The 23392-nt window shown below is 35.5% G+C and overlaps 1 protein-coding gene across 3 annotated transcripts in view; it reads right to left on the bottom strand.

Moving 5' to 3' along the window:
* LOC128994752 (titin) overlaps positions 1 to 23392 on the bottom strand; it is a 134584-nt gene that overhangs the window by 68563 nt on the left and 42629 nt on the right. For all 3 annotated transcript variants that reach the window (XM_054419511.1, XM_054419512.1, XM_054419513.1), the window contains exons 26-40: positions 19744 to 20001; positions 18697 to 18840; positions 18203 to 18457; positions 17759 to 17902; positions 16382 to 17283; positions 15768 to 15924; positions 15370 to 15513; positions 14849 to 14987; positions 14050 to 14306; positions 13305 to 13444; positions 12057 to 12315; positions 4370 to 4454; positions 3953 to 4125; positions 3089 to 3232; positions 276 to 527 (exon numbers count right to left, since the gene is read on the bottom strand). In XM_054419511.1, the coding sequence (XP_054275486.1) occupies positions 276 to 527; positions 3089 to 3232; positions 3953 to 4125; positions 4370 to 4454; positions 12057 to 12315; positions 13305 to 13444; positions 14050 to 14306; positions 14849 to 14987; positions 15370 to 15513; positions 15768 to 15924; positions 16382 to 17283; positions 17759 to 17902; positions 18203 to 18457; positions 18697 to 18840; positions 19744 to 20001 (3453 nt within the window). The remainder of the gene's footprint in view (positions 1 to 275; positions 528 to 3088; positions 3233 to 3952; positions 4126 to 4369; positions 4455 to 12056; positions 12316 to 13304; positions 13445 to 14049; positions 14307 to 14848; positions 14988 to 15369; positions 15514 to 15767; positions 15925 to 16381; positions 17284 to 17758; positions 17903 to 18202; positions 18458 to 18696; positions 18841 to 19743; positions 20002 to 23392) is intronic.

Below are 23392 nucleotides of genomic sequence, written 5' to 3'. Positions count from 1 at the left end.
TGCAACTTTACTTTGTCAATAATAGATTTTAAAAGCTTAGAAATATACCTCAATATAATAAAATTTGAAGGATGTTTAAACAAAATCAAATTAACTTTAATTTTACACAAATATGTCTATACAATAGCGTCAAAACTCTTTTACTAAAAAAAAAACTTTTCTGTAAAATATCAATAGCATCATAGGATTAGGATAGTAAAAGGTTTAGTTAAGTGACTCTTTCTAGAACCTGTAGCAAATCTACTGTACTATTAAAAACAAAAATATAAACTTACCCATTTTCAGTTCCACGCCGTTGACGTACCACTCGTATCTCAGAGTGGGGTCCCCAACAGGCACCACTCGGGCCTCAAAGTGTGCATTCTGTCCTTCCCACAGTTCCGAGGGTCCGGTCAGCAGTTGAGTGAAGATGGGCTTCTCAAACGTGCGCTCCGGCTCCTCGTCACGAGTGGGCGCTCGGGACTCCAGTTGCTGAATCTTACGCATGCCTTCCTGGTGGAGAGTGTCCAACTGTATGTCTGCCTTGGCTGTGGACCAAATGATGAGAGTTACCAAATGATAGAATGAAATAACAAATTGTTAAATGTAGGGAACAATTTCATCCTATGACAATCACAAATGTTGTGTTATGGTGGGAAAAATAAAGTTATTTTACTAATTAAGAACTAATAAAATTCTGTTTTGCCAATGATTTGATATTTGTTAGAAGATATATAAATATATTAAGCTACGGTATTCATTATACTCTCATATGGTGAGAATGGACTATATCAGACTTTGTAAACTGCAAAACCTGCTCAAGGTGTTAATGTAAACTTAAGAAGTCACCCAGGTGAGGGTATGTTAAGGAAACCAGTTATTGCTATTTAACACGTTCGCTACTGCAATAGTACGAAATTTTCCATTCACATGGACCAGCGACGCACATATGCGACGGTCGGTTTCCACCCATATGCGACGGCTAGTCACATTAAAATAGACTGCCGATGCATATTTGCGTCGGGGTTCTAATGTTATTAAAATGCTTATATCTTTGTAGTGGTCTATTTGAAGGCACTGAATTCCCTGCAGTGGTCTACAGAGATGTCTGACGCACAACTGCGTCGCTTGGTCTGTGGATATGATGATTGGTGACGTCATATAACAGTTGGAAAAACTGGCTTAGTCTCGAAATTTCGGGAAATTTTCGGGAAATTTTAAATCTCATTACACGAGACGAGATTTCTTTTTGGCCGAGATTTTTATCGAGACGAGAATAAAAAAAAAAATAAAAAAAATAAAAAAAATTAAAAACGCCTGCAGAAAGTCAATGCAATACCCGCAATACAGGAGCGTGTTGTAGTTGCGTTTCCTTTGCGAAGGCGTTCTTATTTAATAAATTCTTTAAATGTAAATATTACTTTAATTATTTTAATAATATTACTTTAATAACATTTGAGAAGTTTTGTTAAGTGTAAGCAGTGTGAGGAATGTTTTATTACTATAAAAAGTCAAAACAAGTTATAGGCTACTAAAACTATTTTATAAAAATTAATATTGCTTTTATTTTATGATTTATTTTATTTTAGGATAAGTTGAACTCTATCCTAACTGATATCACTATGTTTCCTAATCGTAGGCATTTTTAATAAGTTAGGCGTGATTAATAAAAAAATGTTATGCTGATGTTTTTTACTTCATGTTGACATACTAGATGTTGTTAACTATTATGTGATGTTTTTTAATAAAAGATTGTAAATATTCTTGCCTATTATCATTATTTTTGTATTTAAACAGTCATCTAACAATGTTACAAAATCAGGTAAAAATTTTGAACGTGCATTTCCCGTTGTGTATGAGAAGGGAAATCCCGTCTCGATCTCGTCTCGAAATTTTATGAGAAATAAAAAATCTCGTCTCGTCTTGTCTCGAACTAAAAATCCAATCTCGTCCATCCCTACTTTTCTGCATCACTGTATGTATGTATGCAGTACGTATGCTGCATTATCCTATGTGGCTTTTATATTTGTTCAGTTATAAACTGTTCTTGAATAATCTGTTTATTTTTTTACTTACTTTCACCTTAAAACACAAAAAAATGAACTGTCGCATATATGCGACGCTTAGTCTATTTCAAGAAAACTATGATAATTTTCACTATTGTCTTCGCTGTAGACCGGGCGTCGCAAATATGCGACATTACTAAAGGTTATAAAAAATACAAAAAACAAGAATAATTTATATACAAACACGATTGTAGCGTATTACAATGTAAATGATCACTGTTTTACAGGTTTTCGCCCGTGGTCTGTGTGTACTGTTATCCAAGTGACAGCCGGTCTGTGTGTAAGATTCAAATGTATACCTCGGTCTGTGGCAATGACCGCGGCGTCGCATATATGCGACGCTCAGTAGCGAACGTGTTAAACTAAGAAGTAACAGTTGTAATGTTATTTACTTAATTTGGCAGTATTCACTTTCCAGCATTGCCAATTTTTTAGTGGCCATAGACTAAATAAATCAATAAAAAATAAAACATAATCCTTTGACACTAATCCAACTTTGTTTTATTAATCAACATTCAGTCTATCAACTCCATCAAAATGACAAAAGCTATCCCTTGATGATCTTAGATCAACTAATCAATCAATACTGTCTTCTTTATAGACGTTAGCCATGATCATCTAGTAAATCCTTCCAATAGGCTAAAATTGAAAGACACTAACCCCACTCCTAAACTTCACAGATAATTTGTTGAACCTATCATGGACTAAGGGACACAAGTAGACTTCTCATCCCATTGCACATTATGAAGCTTGTTTTTCGTGTCTAGTTCATGTTTGTCGACACTGATTGCTAGTGTAGACGAAATGTTGTTTCTATTATTTTAGGGCTATTTTCATGATTTGTGCTTTACTATTTGCTGCTTTGTGCTTTTGTGCTATTTGTGCTTTAACAGGAAACAAACTGTGAACAAAACACAACCTCTACAGTGCGGTGTACAGAGCTAACAATAAAATTGCTTCAGCTGTTCCATAAGGATTACAAATCTACTAAGGGTGTATGTTTTATCCATGAACCTATCTTATCAATAGTAACACCAGCTTACTCTTTATCTTCATGGAAGCGGTGGTGACGGCCTCTCCAAGTGCGTTGGACGCCCGACACATGTACACTCCTTCGTCCTCCGCTCGCACATGTGTCAAGTCCAGAGACACAAAGCCAAAGTCATGTGTCTTGGTGATACGAGAACCTGTCAAACAACATTCTGTCACATCTCTGTTGAAAAAATCAATTCAGATGTTTTAATATCTTAAAAAAAGTGTATTTATGGCGAGATAAAGAGTACAAAGAAAATGTATATATATTCCAGTTTAAATTCCTTGTTGAAGGCATTAAAGTTTTCTAAATAAGTGAGACTTTGTTCATGACAAGTTGATTGCATATATTTTTACATTAGCCTCCTTGCTGCAATAATGAAGGAAAAAATAATATTTTATGACACTTTCTTACAAGAAAAGTACTTTAACTCAAAAGGTCATATTTTGCAATATTTTCTATAACATAGTTGCCATTTATAGTGTATTTAAAAGTCCCAATTTGTCCCCAACTTTTTCCTTAGATATGCCAATATGTGTGTTTGTGTTGATACATATCTGTTTTGTTAAAATGTGTACTAAAACTCTTCAGCAGAGTACAGAGTTGTGTGGAAACTCTGTTACAGATTAGATTAGAACAAAATACAAATTTACACCACTGCACAAACAGGTAAAATGCTGGTTTATTTCTTAAATTAAAATAATTAAAAGCATAATAATCAATAAGTAAATAAGAGCTATACATTTTTGTTTGAGGCAAACATACTGATACTGACTACACGGTTTGTTTAAGTTCGTTCACGATTATTTTGCTCTTACTCTTATTGTTCAGTTGTGGAATACATCGCCGTAGCAAAACTAGTTTAAACACTTACTGGTTTCTAATGGTTTCTCATTGCGGAACCACTCAACCTTGAGTGTAGGATCTCCGACAGGGATCAGACGACACTCAAAGTGAGCGGTGGCGCTCTCTGCGATGGAGTCAATGTTCTGTAGTGGCTGAGTGAACACTGGGCGCTGTCTGGTGGCTGCCTCAGGCACTTCGGGTCTACAAACACACATAGGACATAAACATAAGTCCTGGAGGAACTTCAGATTCAATCCCATGTAATGAAAGTTACCTTGAATAAATCACCCACAATACAGACATTCTCTTAATTATATCGCAAGTAAACTTTAGTGTAATTTATTTATTTGGAGTCAATAGGATATGCTGCAATTTTATTTTACCTAATCAGTAAAAAAAAATTGCCCTACCTTGTTTAGTTTAAAATTAAAGATCAACTACAAACCTCTGGAATGGCTGAGCAGATTCGAGTTGGCGAATCTTCTCCAAGCCCTCTGGCCGCTGGGAGTCTGAGATAATGCTGCCCTTAGCTGGGAAACACAAGATTTTGTTAATTTACCTAGTACTAAGATTTCATTTTCAGGATAGATTACCAAAATATACTGTAACCAATTTACAATACAATACAATACAATACAATATTCTTTATTGTTAATTCGTCAAGAATTACAATAGTGTCAATACAATAGTGAATTGTACATGTTAATTTTCATAAAATTCCTTTATTGAGTAGAAGGGTCTTGCGATTAGCCACTTCTTCAACTCCTGGTGTAGCTTGTTGCCAGTCAGGTCTCTCAGGTAGTCAGGTAGATGGTTCCTCAGCTTGCAGCCGGTGTAGGAAGGTTTTTTCTCCCAAAGAGTTGTTCGGTGAACTGGTAGTGCAGATTTGGAGCCATGACGGGTGTTGTAGTGGTGCAGGTCTTGGTTTCTTGGGGGGTTTATTTCATTCACATACTTTATAGATTCAAGTATGTAGAGAGACACCACTGTGAGGATTCCTAGGTTTGCGAATGCTAGTCTGCAAGTCTGTGGTGGGACAAGGTTGGCGAGGGCTCTTATGGCTTTCTTTTGAAGGACGAGAATTCGATTCATATTTTTTGTTGAAGTTCCTCCCCACACTGTCAAGCCATATCTAAGATGCGACTCTACCAGTGCGAAGTAAGCTGTTTTGGCCACGGAGAGTCCGCCTATGTAGTTTATTCTTCTGACGACATATATTCCAGTACTGATTTTTTTGCTTAAGTGGTTGATGTGCTCTTTCCATGTTAGTTTGTTATCAAGGATAACACCGAGAAATTTTGTGTGGTTTAAATTTTAAATTTTAAGTTTAAATTTAAATACAGGCTCGGATAAAATAATTCAGTTGACATCTTGCAAGAAACTGTTTTTCAAATTCTTTCATAGCAAAACCTTTTTGGAAATAGTTTCATAAATGATTTTTAAACAGGTTCCAGAATTAGCAGTTGACTACTACTGATTTAGGGTCTTTCTGAATCGGTCATTAATTCTAAAATACACAACATTCGGCCATTTTAACTGAAAATATTTAAGCATGTAAGTCACTTAATTTAACCAAAGTACATTCAGACGACATTTCAGTCTATATGATTGATTTACCTTAAAATTCCAAACACAAATTGGTATCAAGTTTTCTACACTGGGCAATTTAATAGATTCAATGCAAACCTCAGCTTAATGCAAACTCTCCTCTCTTCACCAACAATCAATAGCAAATTAAGGGGCGGTTTGGGAGCTCGAGCCCAACTAACTAACTAACTAACTTTAGTCCCCGGACCAGAAACCAGGCTTGGGAGCTCGGGCCTAAGTTGAAATGGTCGTAGATCAAGTATAGTCGCGCCTAAGTTGCAGCGCGGCTAGATGGACAGGGAATCGCGGGGAATTCAGGTTTTGACGTTGGCAACGGCCATTGCAGAACCCGTTACCGTTGACAACAACAAAAGATGAACACTTATTGAAGATGGATACAATTTTATCTTGGTATATCAATGGTGGCTAATTAGTAGACTATGGTGTATGTTTCTGCATTGTACCATTGCAAAAATGTAGTTTTGTAAGATCGTTGTTTTACATCCCAATGACTGAAGAACCGTAATTGTTTATATTGAATTCTTTTAAGATCTAACTTTATTTTCACTTTACGATTTATAATTATTTAATCAGTTGTCCTTAAGTACTACTAGTTGTCTTTTAAGTACTACACCTTATAAATACGTACAGAGCAACATAGGATTAACATCGGAAACTCAGTTTCATGCAGTAAAAAGCTTCAAAATTAAACAGTAATTTCCCAGTATAATATAGGGGTATTGACAAAAAAAATTATAAAAAGTAATTGCGGAGGTTATGATTGTGTGAAGCCAAGGTAAATGTAAAAAAAAATCTTTTAATACAGTACTTAAAAAATATTGTTGTCAATATAAAATCTTTTTTTTTTATCTAACTTTCCTAGGGAAGTATCTATTACCATAGGTAGCACTTATTAGTTCCGGGACCGATAAACTTTTCCATTTTGATGTCCCTAGAGGCCAAAAACACTGTTCGTTCAAAATTTTATATAGGGTGTCCCACGAAGGGGTTTAAACGTTTGATTTTATATTACGTGCCCATTCATGCACCGAACTTTTTTAAACTTTACACAATTTACAAAGTAGGTTCTAAAAATATTCTGGAAAAATTTCAACTCCCTAACCTTAGTAGAAACAAAATGGCGGCATATTGAAAAATTTACCAATTTGCTTCCTATAAAAACTACTTTCATGATTAATTATCTGATTTTGTTACTACGTTGCGGTTCTAACGCTCATTGTTGAAGAACAGCTGTTTGATTGTAAAATGAGTTTTAAATGAACAGGTCTTGCCCCATTTGACGGTACCAGAATTGAATCAAGCAATCTTTCAACAAGATAGTGCACCACCTCATTTCGCAAATCCTGTCAAGCAATTACTAAATGGCAACCTTCATGGCCGTTGGATTGGTCGTGGAAATGATTTTTTAGATTGGCCACCCCGATCACCTGATTTAACTGTTTGCGACATCTTTTTATGGGATTTCTTGAAGGAATAAGTTTATACCTATAGCTTCAATAATGATGAGGAACTAAAACGATCAATAGAAGAGGAACTTCTCCGGATACCGCGGAGTTTCTTTGTAAGAGCTTACGAATAATTTGTTACGCGCTGTTATCAGTGTGTTGCTGTGGATGGGTTACAGTTTGAATAATTTTGGACATTAAGGTTTTCCATTAAGGCTATAATCTAGTTCTTTATTTAAGTCATATTGCCCTGGAAAGTAACAATAAAAATATTTGATAAAACCAAAAATACCTTCTTCAATCTTTTTAAAGCATCGTTTTTCAATATGCCACCATTTTGTTTCTACTAAGGTTAGGGAGTTGAAATTTTTCCAGAATATTTTTATATCCTACTTCTAAAACTGTGTAAAGTTTAAACAAGTTTGATGCATGAATGGGCACGTAATATAAAATCAAACGTTTAAACCCCTTCGTGGGACACCCCGTATATGTATAGCCTATATATACAAGGTGCAAGGTATTATACAGGGTGAATTTTAAATGAGTTCCCCCCCTACTTTTTTCTACATTTCTTAAGATATCATCTCCGGACCACGTCAGATGATTGTTTAGTAGTAAGTACTTCATTTTGACTGGGTATACATTTTTGGCCGCCATCTTGGATCCGCCATATTGGATAAAAAGTTTTTTTTTCAAATGTAAAGGTAGGATTGTGACCCATTATTTCAAACTAGAATTTTACGCTGATTACAATGCCGCAATTAGTTTTTAAAAATCTTGATTTGTTCTAAAGTTATGAGGACTTTTTATAACTTTATTTTTAGCGCATTTTAACATTGTGCATTTACAAACTAAGACCATAATCTCAAAATAGTGCTAGATAAAGATAAGTATACACCACCATTCATTGTCGACATATTTTCACTTGGTTATGACGGATGTAGTTTTTTCAGCCGCCATCTTGGATCCGCCATTTTGCAATGTGATCAATTAATTTAAATATGAAGGTGGTATTGTGACCCATCATTTTGAGTTACTTTTTTATGCTGAACTCAATGCCGCAATCCGTTTTTCATTTGCCTCTTTGGATTTTGAAATATTGAAATTTTAAATAAGAGTATTTTAATATTTCATCAAGAAAGCTCGATAACCAAAAACGGATTGCAGCATTGAGTCCAGTATAAAAAAGTAGTTCAAAATGATGGGTCACAACACCACCTTCATATTTAAATTAATTGATCACATTTCAAAATGGCGGCTCCAAGATGGCGGCTGAAAAAACTACATCCGTCATAACCAAGTGAAAATATGTCGACAATGAATGGTGGTGTATACTTATGTTTATCTAGCACTATTTTGAGATTATGGTCTTAGTTTGTTAATACACAATGTTAAAATGGGATAAAAATAAAGTTATAAAAAGTCCGCATAACTTTAGAACGAATCAAGATTTTTAAAAACTAATTGCGGCATTGTAATCAGCGTAAAATTCTAGTTTGAAATAATGGGTCACAACCCTACATCTATAATATTAAAACGAAACAGTGTTTTTTTATTTCACGATTCTGAATCAACCACTCGACGGATTTTCATGATTTTTTTGTTGAAAGAAAGATAATTTTGAGAACTAGGGAATGTCGAAGCCATAATTTTAGTTTAGGGTCCCAGTTTTTTAGAAATTAAGTTTTAATTTTTAAAAAGTCTAGCAGCCGACGCTAAGATTCTAAACTAGCTTTTGGTATAAAATAATTTGCTTAACATAACAGCTGTAAACATTCAGCTTTTGTGTCACAAATTCAGCATTTGGATAAAAATGTAAAGACATACTTAAGGTTGACTTATTTATACTATGTGTAATGCTAATCATTATCACGTTCAATTCTTCTGTAAGAGGATGACAGGTTAATTAAATATACATAGTAAAATACTACGATGTTCAAATTATTTTTTAAAGCAATCTTTGTAATCTTCGATTTGTTTTAGAGAAATATAATTTGTTTTAACTAACAGCTGGTTAAATATAAACTATGGAACTATGAGGTTATTTTATTTACTCTTATTTTGTCATTGATTATAGGAAATAAGTCAGATTAGTAGAACACAGTTTAAAATACTATAGACCAAAATTAATTAAACCACAGTACAAATCGAGGCTCTGTACACGAGTCTTAATAAAAAAGGATAAATGCAAATTATTTTACTGCTCCACTTTTGAAGGAAAGAATTGAAAAATAACAATGTTTACATGTTTTAAACTCTTTATTGTAGCTTTTTGTTTACAATTCATGTTTGTCTGCTTTAACTTTGTTTGGATTAGGCCCGGAAATATTGATGTCATAAAAAAAGATCAAGAATAATCAGGTATCACGATTTTAAATTACCACCACAACCTCTGCCGGGTTTTATACGTACAAAGGTAAACAGATGGATAAATAGATTGAACACAACGTCAACATTGGCCTAGGATACTGCAATTAGACAAACCATCCTTTTATGAAATCGTGTTCAGTTGTGGTTACGTTTGGGGGTGCCTATATCAGCGCCCCCAAACGTGAAAATATAACTTTTATCTAACTATGAATTATTATTCAACTATGAATATATTGTAGTTTAAATTAACTAATATGGGAAATTATGATGTACATTTATTCAATGAGGGTGGGTAATTATCAAGGATAGAACTGATAATGGTATGGATAATAAACATTGACAATTACGTCATTAGCTTTACTAGCGTGTTTACTTTTTATATTCCTGCTACATGTGACCAAATGAATGTTATTTGAACCAAACAGCTGTTTCAAAACAAACTGTTATTGTTTTTACTTTTCTTTGTTTACACTTATTTATTTAGCAATTAATGCAGTGAAATTTATATAAAGGGTAGGTGTGACGATTAGTTTTGATGTTAGGACACCAAAGTTAAATTATGTGTACTGTGAATTTTATGGGATAGTATCGTTTTATTTTAGGTCGTTTCTATTCAAATCTACTGGAAATTGTGTATAGTAGTTGTACTGTGGGGATAATAATTATGAAAGAGGCAGGTATGCTATGGAAGGAAGGTGGTATCGTTGACTAGGTCTACACAACTATACACTTCTCAATTGACTATTACTCTCTCTACTGTAGGCTACTTATAATCAGTGTGCGTCTGTGCGAATCGTCTGCCAATCTCACTTCAACGCTTTTTACATCGTAAAAATTGCAGAATTGCAGTTTTATTGTAAAATTATCGGATTTGAAATGCATTTACCTATCGTATAGGCCTATTATGGAATAAAACATATTTTGTCACACAACACATGTTTACAAGATGATTTTTCACATTAAAACTGCAAGAAACTTTGTCTTTATATGTGTAAACTAGCTGATCTGAATTGTACACGGTTTTAACTGACTACTGAATTCCCGTACGTAGGACGGGCTAACACCTCGTTTACATTTAAAAAAAAACTTTGTATCCAATATGGCGAATCCAAGATGGCGGCCAAAAATGTATACCTAGTCAAAATGAAGTACTTACTACTCAACAATGATCTGACGTGGTCCGGAGATAATATCTTAAGAAATGTAGAAAAAAGTAGGGGGGGGAACTCATTTAAAATTCACCCTGTATATACGTCCATAAACGTGATAACTTGAGTAATTTTTGTCTGATTTAAAATTTGGCATGAAAGTGTTAGGCGCGATTCTCCATAATGAGTTCGCGAACCAGCATGATCAGACCAAGGGAACCCGGAGTTGTATAGGATAAAAATAGTTTTTTTCTCAATTTTAGCCCCTATAACATAAATCTTTGTCTTTAAAATATTTTAAAGAGTAATTTAAAGAGTAAAGAGTATTTTAAAGAGTATACAAAACAAATTAATATCTTAAAATGTTTTTTACGGTTATTGGCTACAGAGACTATTGGTAAAATTGTAAATTTTAAATTCCCATGTGATTGTTATGGAGAAAAAGTTAACTGTTCTAGTGTGGTCGTTTATGGATATATTTTTATGAAACTTGGGCAAATTTATTTATTTTTTATAAAGCTGTTAATATTTTGTTAAAAAATACACTTTATTACCCTCCCTGTAGCAGCATACCTACACCGTAGGTAGTTTCAGGTGCTTGTTAAACCTAAAGTTATTTAAATAAATTTAATTGAAAGCTCTATTAGGTTATTTGGAAATTCGCTTAGTCTGCAGGTTTTCTGTGGCGGGTTATTGATATACTGTATATTTTCTTATACTCCAAATAATCTAGGTACTCCATTTTGATGTAACTAGTCAATGACACTGAACTGAGCTCTATCACAACGCAATTAAAAGATAACGATTATGACTGTGAGCTATTTGCAGTTTTTTATGTTTTGTTTACTATCTCTTCACTCTTTCGTAGGGGGTGAGTGGGGGGTATGCATGTGGTTGCTAATTATTTCCTTACTAATAAAATATTTATAATTAAGTTACAGGGGCTTATAGCCAAACTCTCAGTTGAAAGAAATTCTATTTAGGGTCCATATTTGTATTGCAGTTAACAGTAAAAACAAAAACCAAATAATCTTTCGTTAAATTTAGCTTTCTGCAAGATTTTCGTTTTATTTTGAACAACAGAGAACTAAAAAAAATGTTTTATCAAATATACTTTGAGAGGAATGAAAATGTTTGGAATTTAATAACGAATTCCAATATAACATTCTTTTAGTTAATATGTAAACAATTAACTTGCTAATGAGCTAATACCGGCCTGATGTCGACTTAGACCTGCCCCCTGGCAGGACTAAAGTTGGGGACTAAACTCACTGATTTTTATGACAAAAACATATCTCTTAGTCCCGAAATTGGTCTCCCAAACCCACCGAGACTATCTCTTAGGCTGGCGCCTAAGTCTATTTGACTCCCAAACCAACAATATTTAGGCGCGAGATTATCCCTGCACAAGTTAGGCGCGCGCCTTACTGATCCCGAGCTCACAAACCCGTTTTCGAGGTGGCAGCCTAAAATACCGGAAATATCCGGATTTAGTCGCGGACTAGCGCTAATACTGAGCTCCCAAACCGCCCCTAAGCAGAACAACTATTCAGTAGCTCACCGATAACTTTGAGATTGATGGATGAAGTGCACTGGCCGAGCTTGTTGATGGCCTTGACACTGTACTCCCCAGCATCCTCTGGCACACAGTGGCCGATGTCCAGGGCCACGTAGCCAAAGTCGAATGTGATGTGGAACCTAGAGGCTGATGGTAGTGGCTTGCCGTTGTGGTAGAACTCAATACGCAAGTTGGAATCATGCAGAGGCTCCACTTGGCATTCAAAGTGGGCTGTCGCTCCTTCCACAACCTCGGTTGTTCCCTGAATATCAGAGATAAATTCCTCATTAGGTTTTCAATCAGATTACAAATTTTGGAGGATAAAGCTGTTTTTATGGATTTGAATTTGATATGTATACATTAGGGTTATGAAAAACATATACAGTAGAACCTCGCTAATTCAAATTTCAGAGGAAAGACAATATATTTCGAACTATAGGGAGTTTGAATTATAGAGGTCATAATAAATAAAATTCTAATTATGGAGGTACCAGTTTTAAGTGTAGAGAGTTTTAGAGAACGGAAACTAATGAACACATCGTAGGAACATCAATAAGAGAGTCAGTTATGTTTTAACAGGCATATTTTTTGTTCTAAATTCGAATTACAGAGGATTACGGTAATGCGGTTTGAATTGTAGAGGTTGACTTCGAATTTTGGAGGTGACAATTCGAATTATGACAACAAAATTTGAATCGTAGATGCTCAAATATGTGCAAATTCGAATTGTAGAGGCTTCATTAAGCGTAAAATCACTTTGAATTATCGGTATATTATTTTTCAAATTTTAGAGGTTTTCTGAGGAGAACAGACAAACATTACTAAATATAGAGGTTTACGAATAATCAAGGTTTGAATTAGCGAGGTTCTACTGAAATATCCAATAGCATTTTTCGTACCTATGTAGCCTAAAAGCCTTAACAATCTTCAAACCACAATCTGTCGTAGGATTATGGCACGAGTTTCTGTGGCTATAAAATGCAGGCAGCAAGTCTTGAACTAGCAATAGTCAACTTGTCTGTTTAAAATGGGACCACTGAGCTTATTTTGTTTTATAGTATGGAACTTTCATCCAGTAAATCCTCGTCTCCTGGATTTGTAACCAAATATTTTTTGAAACATCAGACAAGCCTGAAACTTTATTTTTGTCCAAATCATTAGCTTTGATTGTCAGTCTGATAATTCAGACATTTATTATCATGTAACCTATACCTGGCACATTTAGTCATAGTAAGATGGTTCTACACTTACTCTAAGCTCAGAGACAAACTTGGGAGGTGTTGGTATGGGCTCCTCCACCTCCAGTCTGGCTGTGTGACCTTGAGCTTCTAACTCTCTGATCTTCTCCAGTCCTTCGGGATGCTGAGTGTCTAAGTACACACTGCGGCGAGCTGCAACACCATCATTTGTTATTATTTCTGAGTTTCTTATCAACTAGTGGTAAATGACTGTGTTTGGCTTTGAATTATACATCTGCCCAATGTACTCTTGATGGCTCTAAATCTCATGATGTGAATTTATTTAGCACTATATCGTTGGGCAGCATTATGTATGGAATGATCACCTTACACCAGAAGATTGGGGATTAATTCTTGGCCCATTTCTTGATGTTTTTTAAATTCATGTCGACATCTGGCATCTAATGAAACCAGAATTTTTTTACAATACGCTTAGTACAAGAAACATTCAAAATACCACTGGCAATGAAAGACACAAACAACCTGTCTCTAGGGGAATGATAGCAGTTAAACCCTACTTGACTGACATTATAGAAATATAAATAATGTTTCCATATAGTTTTATCCACAACAATTAATTTTTAAAATATTAAAATTGTTATCTAATCATTAATTATTTAACTTCCAATGTAATTTGACCGTATGTGTGGACAATTGAGTACCATGGGATAAGGTAATACTTTTTATTATTTTACATGATTTTAGACCATTTTGCTTATCTGACCTTGCTGGTCAATTTATGTGATAAAGATACTCACACTGCACGTTGATGTTGGTTGTGTTGATAGCCTCTCCAAGTAGGTTGGATGCTTTACACATGTAAGTGCCAGTATCCTCTCCCCAGGTGTACAGGACGTCCAGGGCGACATAACCAAAGTCATGTGTTGTGCGGAACCTGTGACCAGTGCGGATAGCGACTCCGTTGACAAACCATTCAATCTTCATGTGTGGGTCGTTGATTGGCTCCACACGGCACTCTAGATGAGCGTGGTCTCCTTCCTTCAAGGCTGACAGACTGTTGGGAAAAGGGGAAAAATTGTAAAACCTCAAAGTGACTCAAATTAATTCTTATGACTTTTTTACATGACAATATCATCTGTTTAACCTCATGAGAATTATTGTGAAATTATTTTTTGCAACAGTAAAGAACAATATTATTTAATTTTTTTGGAGTTTTCAGCAACTTGTTTTCTAATGTAACAATGCCCCACTAGAAAATCAGGTCATGTTGCAGCATGGGCAGCGTAACACTAAGTCACAGAGGTGGATATTTTTACTTAAGTTTCCAGACGTAAACAGCCAGCTTATTTACCTAAAACACATGGGATATGGCAATCTATCCACAACTATGGCGTTATTAACTAAAATAATAGACCATGCTGCAGGCTGCAGTATTATTTTAGTGGGGTCTTGATCACCAATATGTGTATCACAATGGAATAGTGCAATCTTGCAGGTTTTTACATGAAATCCTAACTATTCTCAAATATGAATTAACAATCCGCCGTAAAGAGTTCTGAGAAATTTCTTATTCATACTGTGATTAACAAGTGTCACCTGTTGAGAGGAGTGATGAAGACAGGTTTCTGTCCCACAGCCTCCACTTCCACCTTCTCTGGTCTCTGGTAATTCTCCAGATCTCTGATCTTCTGGAGCCTCTGTTCATCCAGGGTGTCCAGTTGAAGCCCGGCCTTGGCTATAACACAACAGAATATCAAGTTTGAACGACTGTGTTCATATTGAATTGTTTCAAAGTCAGCATTACAGCCACTCACTTGGCCAGTAACAGCTCTGGCTTTCTCTCTACATCAATCAGCTGAGCTGCCGTCATGACAGCTTCTTCCCATCTGGTTAAAAATAGTTTTCAAAGTTGTTCAGTTTTTACAAACTAACCGATGAAAGCACACAACAACTGTGTGAAAAACAAAAAACATGATTTAATTCCTTTTTATGGTAACAATCCAAGCAACAAGGAAAAGCAATTTCAAATTTATACGAGCTGCTGTGCAAAAGATCTATACATATTCTTTTGGGTTGCAACATTTTGACATTGTTTGAAGTAGGTATTTTAAACTCACAATCAATGGTGACAGAGCTAGTTGTAACAGCTTCTCCCACAGCATTCCTTGCCTTGCACATATAAGTTCCGGAGTCTTCTGGGTAGGCATACAGGATATCCAAAGCAACAAAGCCAAAGTCATATGTAGTCTTGAAGCGATGTCCTGCAACACAATTCTTATTCAATAATTTGATTCTAGTGAAAAAATGTCCCATCTATTTAGACAATCAAATGTCAGTGCTATTTACTCAAACATATCAAGAATTTATTCGGAATAGTTAAACTATTGTTAAGAACTGAATGTTTTAGTAAAAAGTACTTATACCACTAAAGGTATGGAAAACTAAACTACAAATGTAAGTAGAATAATGTTAATAAATCAGAATTGTTTGTGGTGTTCTTTGATAGTTAACTTACCTTGGGGCACAGGTCGCCCGTTGCAATACCATTCGACCTTCATTGTAGGGTCATTGACAGGGGTCAAGGTCGCTTCAAGATGAGCTGTCTGACCTTCAGGCAGATGCTCAATGTTCTTCAGAGGTCGGCCAAACTGTGGCTTCTCTGCCACTGCGATCTAGAGAGTGGGACAACATTATAGGTGAAAATTCGAAGAAGTAAAGGAAGAGGTTCCAGGAGTTTCTGCGGTGAATTTATGTCATTGTCAGTATAGTATTAAGATATAGGCTAATGTTGCTTTCTCTTACATTTAGCAATTCCTTAACATCAAATCATATTACAATCATTGATGATAAAAGTAGGGTTCAATTTGAGGATGATTGCAGTGAAAGCATGCAATGCATACAGCATACACATGCTTTATAGTTCTTCACTGTTTATTTTTTATTTATTTTTAGGCTAAATAAAAATTTATTTTTGAGAGGGGAAGAATCAGAAAATATCATAGGATAAAATATATGGGCCAGAGATCAAAGTACATTTCAGTTCCAGTACCTCAATTTTCAGAAATCCAGCACCAGTTTTAAGCGTCTATGGTATGAGATACAATTTAAAGAACTAAGATTAATGCTTACCTCCTCAGCGGCTGTGCGCTTGTAGCGAGAATCATCCTCTAGATACTGTATCTTCTGCAGTGCTCCCTCATGCTGCGTGTCTCTGATTATGGATGCCTTGGACTTGACGTTCAGTTTGATGGAGGATTGTGCCTGTCCCAGTTTGTTGGTGGCTCGGCAAGTGTATTCTCCAGAGTCTTCTCCATAGACTGTCAACACGTCAAGAGCAGCAAAGCCAAAGTCATAAGTGGTTCTGAACCTGTGACCGGTCTGAAGTGGTTGGCCGTTCAGGAACCACTCTACCTTGAGGTTAGGGTCGGGGTACGGCTCGATACGACACTCGTAGTGAGCGCTCTGTGCTTCCACTAACTCTGACGGACCGTTGAGCTGAACAGTAAATCTCGGAGCCTGAGTGACAACGACCTCTTCCTCCTCCCGACGCTGGTAGCGACTTGAGTCTTCCAGCATCTGGATCTTCTGCAGGGCTTGTTGGTGTTGAGACTCAAGCAGTAGAGACTCCTTGGATTGTACAACCAGTGTAGCAGACGTCACTGCTTCTCCGAGGTCATTGACGGCTCGGCAAGTGTAAGTGCCAGAGTCCTCAGGATAGACATACTTCATGTTGAGAGCGACATAACCAAAGTCGTGCATGGTAGTCACCCTGTTAGACGCTTCTATGGGAACACCGTTCCTCAACCACTCCACCTTCAGCCTGGCGTCGCCCACTGGTATGAGACGGGCCTCAAAGTGCGCTGCTTGGTTCTCTGCGGTGCGCAAGTCTCGCATAGGTTGTGTGAACACTGGAGCTTGAGACACAGATTCATCTGCAGCGTCTCGCCGCTGATGACGAGAACCATCTTCCAGCTGGTACAATCGCTGCAAGGCACCCTCGTGCTGGGACTCAAGGTAGATGGACTTCTTGGCTGCAAGAGGATCAAGAGCTAATTAGCTTTTAGGACAATAATTGTTAGTCATCGTAGGCCAAAAAAAAAGACAAAAAAAGAGTATAGTTACATTTGAGGTTAACTAGTGTATGCATAAAAACCAAAATCAATTAGGATATGGGCGCAGCCTATGTGTGCATTTTAACCAAAATACAAGTGAAGGATGAATGTAAAATTATGTCAGATGCATGTTACTGACTTAGATAAGCTTGTTAGCCTTTATTAGCTTTTGTTAACCAGGACCATTTATTAAGAGCTCAATGATTAAGGCCAGATCATGATCAAACTTTAATACCTATAATAATCTAGATTATCAACATTTTTGCATTCATTTAAAAACTATTTGCTGTTTCAACTAACTTAAGTTTTAAGCTTACTGACTCTACATTTTAAAGCAAACTAAATTGAAATTTTTGCTTCTCACACTAGCCTACAATAACTAATCTACACTTACACTGGACATTTAGGTTGGCTGAGGTAACGGCCTCCCCAATGATATTTCTGGCTCTGCAAGTGTAAGTTCCAGAATCCTCAGGCAGGCAGTGCAGGATGTCCAACGCGACAAAGCCAAAGTTGTTGGTCTCTGTGAAGCGGGACCCTGAGCACACATTAACAATATAATTTAAACAGTTATAAAAAAATGTTTAAAAAATAGTATTATTTCCAAACAAGAGTAACAGTATGGATTTCATAATTTGAAAAATCAAATAACAGATGTTTGAAATCGTCATAAAATATTTAGCTGTATAGGGTCAATCAACCTAGTTCCTTTTCTACAGCAAAAAATCACCCACTCAAAAAAGACAGTAAATCTATTTGAAAATATATGAATCAAACCGTAATAATCAACTACACACACAACATAAAGTTTAATGAATCAACTGGTATCTAGCTCTACCTGATTTGAGTGGCACGTTGTTGTGGAACCACTCGACTTTCATGGTGGCGTCACTGACAGGTATGAGACGACACTCAAAGTGCGCTCGCTGACCCTCCTTGATGTTGACCTGTTTGAGTGACGACGTGAATGTCGGTGCCTGAGTGGTTGTCTCCTCAGTGGTCTCGTGTCGCTGGTAGCGAGATCTGTCCTCCAGGTATTGTATCTGCTCCAGTCCCGACTGGTTCTCTGTGCCAGTCAGAATCTGTTGGGAACCTGTAACATCAACAACACAGAAGTCAGCAATGTACTGGTACTGCTTGTGGTGGTGTTAAGTCATGTTGTTTGAAGGATGATTATAAATATTTTAACCTTCTCTCAATTTGTTTCTCATGCATGATCATTAACATGGAACATCTGTATTACTTTCCTGATATTTTCTTCTATATTATTTTCCTTTTAACTAAACTGACTCATTTGTATAAATACATTGTTTGTAGTTCTATAAAACTCACTTCTGCATTCCAGGGAGCATGTGGTTTCGTCCATTCCCACAAGGTTGACAGCTCGGCAAGTGTAAGTGCCTGAGTCCTCAGCAATCAAGTCAACAATGTCTAGAGCCACGTAGCCAAAGTCGTGGATAGGTCGGAATCTGTGACCTGTAAAACATATGTATCTTGTTATTTTTCAATTGAAATGTTTATAACCATTCAAACATAAATCATTTAAACTTTCTTTTCCACATTAAAAAAAACTTTGAGGTTTCAAAGATTCCTTCTTATATAAGTTAATTTTACAGGTTATATGTCCTGCTTTAAAAATACAGTAGCTTTTTTTTAATGTTTGAGTTTTGACGTCAGTATATTTGATCTTGTTACAAAAATTATTGTTCTCTTAGACCCAAAAGTGGAGAGAACAAAAGTTCAGAGGAGAACCAAGAAAAGGTTGTTTTAAAGGCAATATCAAGTAATTACAGGGAAAATATTCATGAAATCGGTCAAAAAATATTATAGTCTTCAGTTAAATAATTACAAGTACCTAAACCATCCGTTATCGCGTTGGACCGACCTGACCGTTGACCCTACACTTCACTCTGCAGTCATTGATACAACACACTCCACCTCTCCTTATCAATCTTAACAAACTTTTTTTTAATTACCTCAGTTTGCATAGTTTTTTTGTTTTAATTTCATTACAGAAAACTGAAAATCAGTTCCAAGCAAGACAAAATTTGAAAAATGTATGAATTATTTTGTTATTTTCAATAAACTTTTTTGCCTCCCATTTAAATTAACTTTATTGCAACTCGAGTCTACGCACAGGCCCTGCCTATCTAGACTTTTTTTTTGTTATAGAAGGTATTTTTTTTAAACATTTTTGCTCACTTTATTTCTACAGTATATAATTTTTGTTATTTGTATAGTAATGTTTGCTGTATTATTATAAGATAAAAAATATAATGAACTGATGTATACAATTTATGGGAAATAAAATACTATTTCATTTCATTTCATCCTAAACGTAACCTCTTTACTGAGTTATAGCTTCTGAAAAACACTCACCGACAGTAATGGGACGACCATTCTTGTACCACTCGACCTTGAGATTGGAGTCGGTGACGGGCTCTAATTTGCACTCAAAGTGAGCGTGGTGTCCCTCCCTCATGTTGCCCAGACTCTTGGGCTTGGTGACAAAGCGAGGCTTGGTGGTGATGATCTCGTCCACCTGTTCTGTCCGACGGTAGCGGCTTGCGTCCTCCAAGTATTGTATCTTCTCCAGTCCACCGGGGTGTTGCGACTCCAGGTACAAGTCCTTCTTGGCTGCAACAAATTAGTAATGTGAGAACAGTTTGCAGAATTGTCGAAAGTGAAGAAAAATTACAACATAGAAAAGCAAAGGAGAGCTTTGCACTACCTAAGTCAAGTGTGTTCATTTTGAAAACATTTGAATCGATAAGAGGTATAACTTGATTTCATTTATAAGTTGTGTATCGAATCTAAAAAAAAATTATGTTACAGAAACAAGATTCAATCTTAGGGATAATGCTTAATACAGGAAAATGTTCAGACATTAGGCTAATAAAAACTGTTAGGCCTAACATGATATTTTTAAATGAAAAAATCTGTAATGTAGAAAAGTTTGAAAATAAAACGATGACTCATGTCATTTAGTACCTATTCTGCACTAAATCCTCATTTTACCAGTAAAAAGGTTCTGGTAGGGCTTCATACTTTCAAGAGCTAAAGCATTTCTGTGATCAACACGACACAATAAATATTACAAGTCTTATTAAATGTAACACTATCAGATATAGACAGGTTTTCAATTTTTTTAACTGCTAAAGGTATAAAATACTTAATCATTATCAAATTATGTATTGGTTAGAATGAGGCTGCAGTTTTGAGTCTGGGAAACACCTTTTTGGACAACAGCAAGTGTAAATATATTTGAAACAGAAACTTATTGCCAATAGAGGTAAAAATAGTTACGGTGACGGAGTTAGTTTTGACAATTGGCCAGTTTAGGAGAAATGCTAAATCTGCCTGTGTGGGGATACGGCTAATTAGTGGTGTTTGAGCATTGCGGGGTGTTAGATACGGCACAGAAATGGTGAGTTTGTACATTAAATTAGTTCTAGATTGATCAAATTCTTTATATTATTGATTGAAATTATAGTGGAAAAAGATTTCTTAGTTTGATTTTTTATTTTGAAATTAATAAGTACTTTATTCTCCTTGATAGAAATATCATACACAATCATAAAACCGGCAGTGTTTTTGTATGGGTTCATACCTTAAATTCAACAAAACACAACTAGTAGAAGTTTATAACATCTAAGCAATAGAAAAAATTAAAAACATTTTGGGAAAGAATTATGGGCTAAATTAAGAGATGCAGTGTAAAGCATACCAAAAATGAGATCTCAGGAACCTATACAGTAGGGATGGACGGGATTGAATTTATAGTTCCGGACGGGACAGGGCGGGATTTTTATTAAAATCGGTAAAATGTAATCCCGTCCCGAAAATCGGGAAAATTTTTCCCGAAATTTCCATCTCTACTGTACAGAAATCAGATACTTAGGCAGTGATAAAGAGTAGAAGAATTATGTGACTTTTCATGTAAGAAGAAAGGAGAAAATGAAAATACAATTATAAAAAGAGCACAGAGAGGTCAACAAGATTATGGCGCATACTGGCGAGGCAAAGATTAATATGAATATGTAATGAGCAAGTGGTTGAGGACTAGTTGGAGAAATTGACATGGTGGAGGGCAAGAGAATCTACATGCAATTTGTTGAAGAGGCTAAATACCAACTTGAATTTAAGTGGCCACAAGAGTAGGAATGAGTTATTCTTCTCTTTATAATTTTATTTTAGTGTTTTTTATAGGGATGGACGAGATTGGATTTTTAGTTCGAGACGAGACGAGACGAGATTTTTTATTTCTCATCAAATTTTGAGACGAGAATGAGACGGGATTTCCCTTCTCATACACAACGGGAAATGCTGTTCAAAATTATTACCTGATTTTGTAACATTGTTAGATGACTGTTTAAATACAAAAATAATGATAATAGGCAAGAATATTTACAATCTTTTATTAAAAAACATCAGCATAACATTTTTTATTAATCACGCCTAACTTATTAAAAATGCCTACGATTAGGAAACATAGTGATATCAGTTAGGATAGAGTTCAACTTATCCTAAAATAAAATAAATCATAAAATAAAAGCAATATTAATTTGTATAAAATAGTTACTTGTTTTGACTTTTTATAGTAATAAAACATTCCTCACACTGCTTACACTTAACAAAACTTCTCAAATGTTATTAAAGTAATATTATTAAAATAATTAAAGTAATATTTACATTTAAAGAATTAATTAAATAAGAACGCCTTCGCAAAGGAAACGCAACTACAACACGCTCCTGTATTGCGGGTATTGCATTGACTTTCTGCAGGTGTTTTTAATTTTTTTTTTTTTTTTTTTTTTTTTTATTCTCGTCTCGATAAAAATCTCGGCCAAAAAGAAATCTCGTCTCGTGTAACGAGATTTAAAATTTCCCGAAAATTTCCCGAAATTTCGAGACTTGACCATCCCTAGTTTTTTAGTATTTTAGTTTCAATTGTAAGTACTGTTTGTGTTATAACATACAGTGTGGTTGCAAAATGAATACCGTAGAACTTTATTAAGAAATGAATTCACATTGTGAACAATAAGAAACTAAAGAAGGTTTCCTGAGATGGTTCATTTTCAAACCAAAGTTTTGCAGAACTATGTAACATTTGGTATGAGAATACATTTGACTAAATCAATCATGAAAACTTCCAAGGATAGTTCACTGACTGGTAACAATGATTTGTCTCAGAAAAGATTTTGCTTGTGAAAAGTAGACAAAATTTTTAATCACTGACTTGTATTTAGATCAACAATTTCTAGTGACAGTTAAATGAAATCAAGAAAAGAAATAAACAACATTGCTCTTAGGGTGAATCATCCGATGTTGCTGGTGTTGACGAGAACATTGGGGTAGCGGAATTCTATCGCCGGAAATTTACCCACATAAAAAAACCCCTCCGTCATTTTGAAGTCAAGAGGAGCGGAGCCTATACACGGTCAAGAAAAGCCCGCGACTGGAAATTTACCCCCAATATATTATTAAATAATCAACATGTAAATGTTTAATTATAATATAAAGTGATTTGGCAAACCACGGAATTTTAACCCCAGAAATCTACCCTTAGTGTTCAAATCAGATATGCCCGACCCCAGAATTCTACCCCACATGGACAAATGAAACAATTCCCGACACCGGAATTCTACCCCCAGAAATTTACCCCCCTGGGGATAGAATTGAGATTTTGATTATTTACAACTGTTAAGTAAACCATGAAATGTGAGTTGATTGAAATAAATAATAATTTATCCTTCCTAAAAGTTTGCGGTTACCCCCAGACCTGTGACGTAATTACGAAGGCGTTTTTTCATGGGGGTAAATTTTTGGGGTTGAATTCCGGCAACCCAGAACATTCTACAGTCTGATGAGTGAAGTTACTATGCTGTGATTATGTATTTGCTCATTGTTTTAAAAAGCTAGTGCACATTAAACTACAAGACCAATCATCACAATCCTATGTGTGGAGAGAGATCTTGATAGAGGCAGTTATCTCAGTCTAAGAAGTATTTCTTTTTCACCTTAACAG

This window comes from Macrosteles quadrilineatus, unplaced genomic scaffold (genome assembly GCF_028750875.1).
Source record: "Macrosteles quadrilineatus isolate MER2022 unplaced genomic scaffold, UCM_ALF_1.0 Scaffold_5__1_contigs__length_97177068, whole genome shotgun sequence".
Classification (NCBI taxonomy): domain Eukaryota; kingdom Metazoa; phylum Arthropoda; class Insecta; order Hemiptera; family Cicadellidae; genus Macrosteles; species Macrosteles quadrilineatus.
Note: the sequence above shows the minus strand (reverse complement) of the source record. Positions and strands in the feature narration are given on the sequence as shown.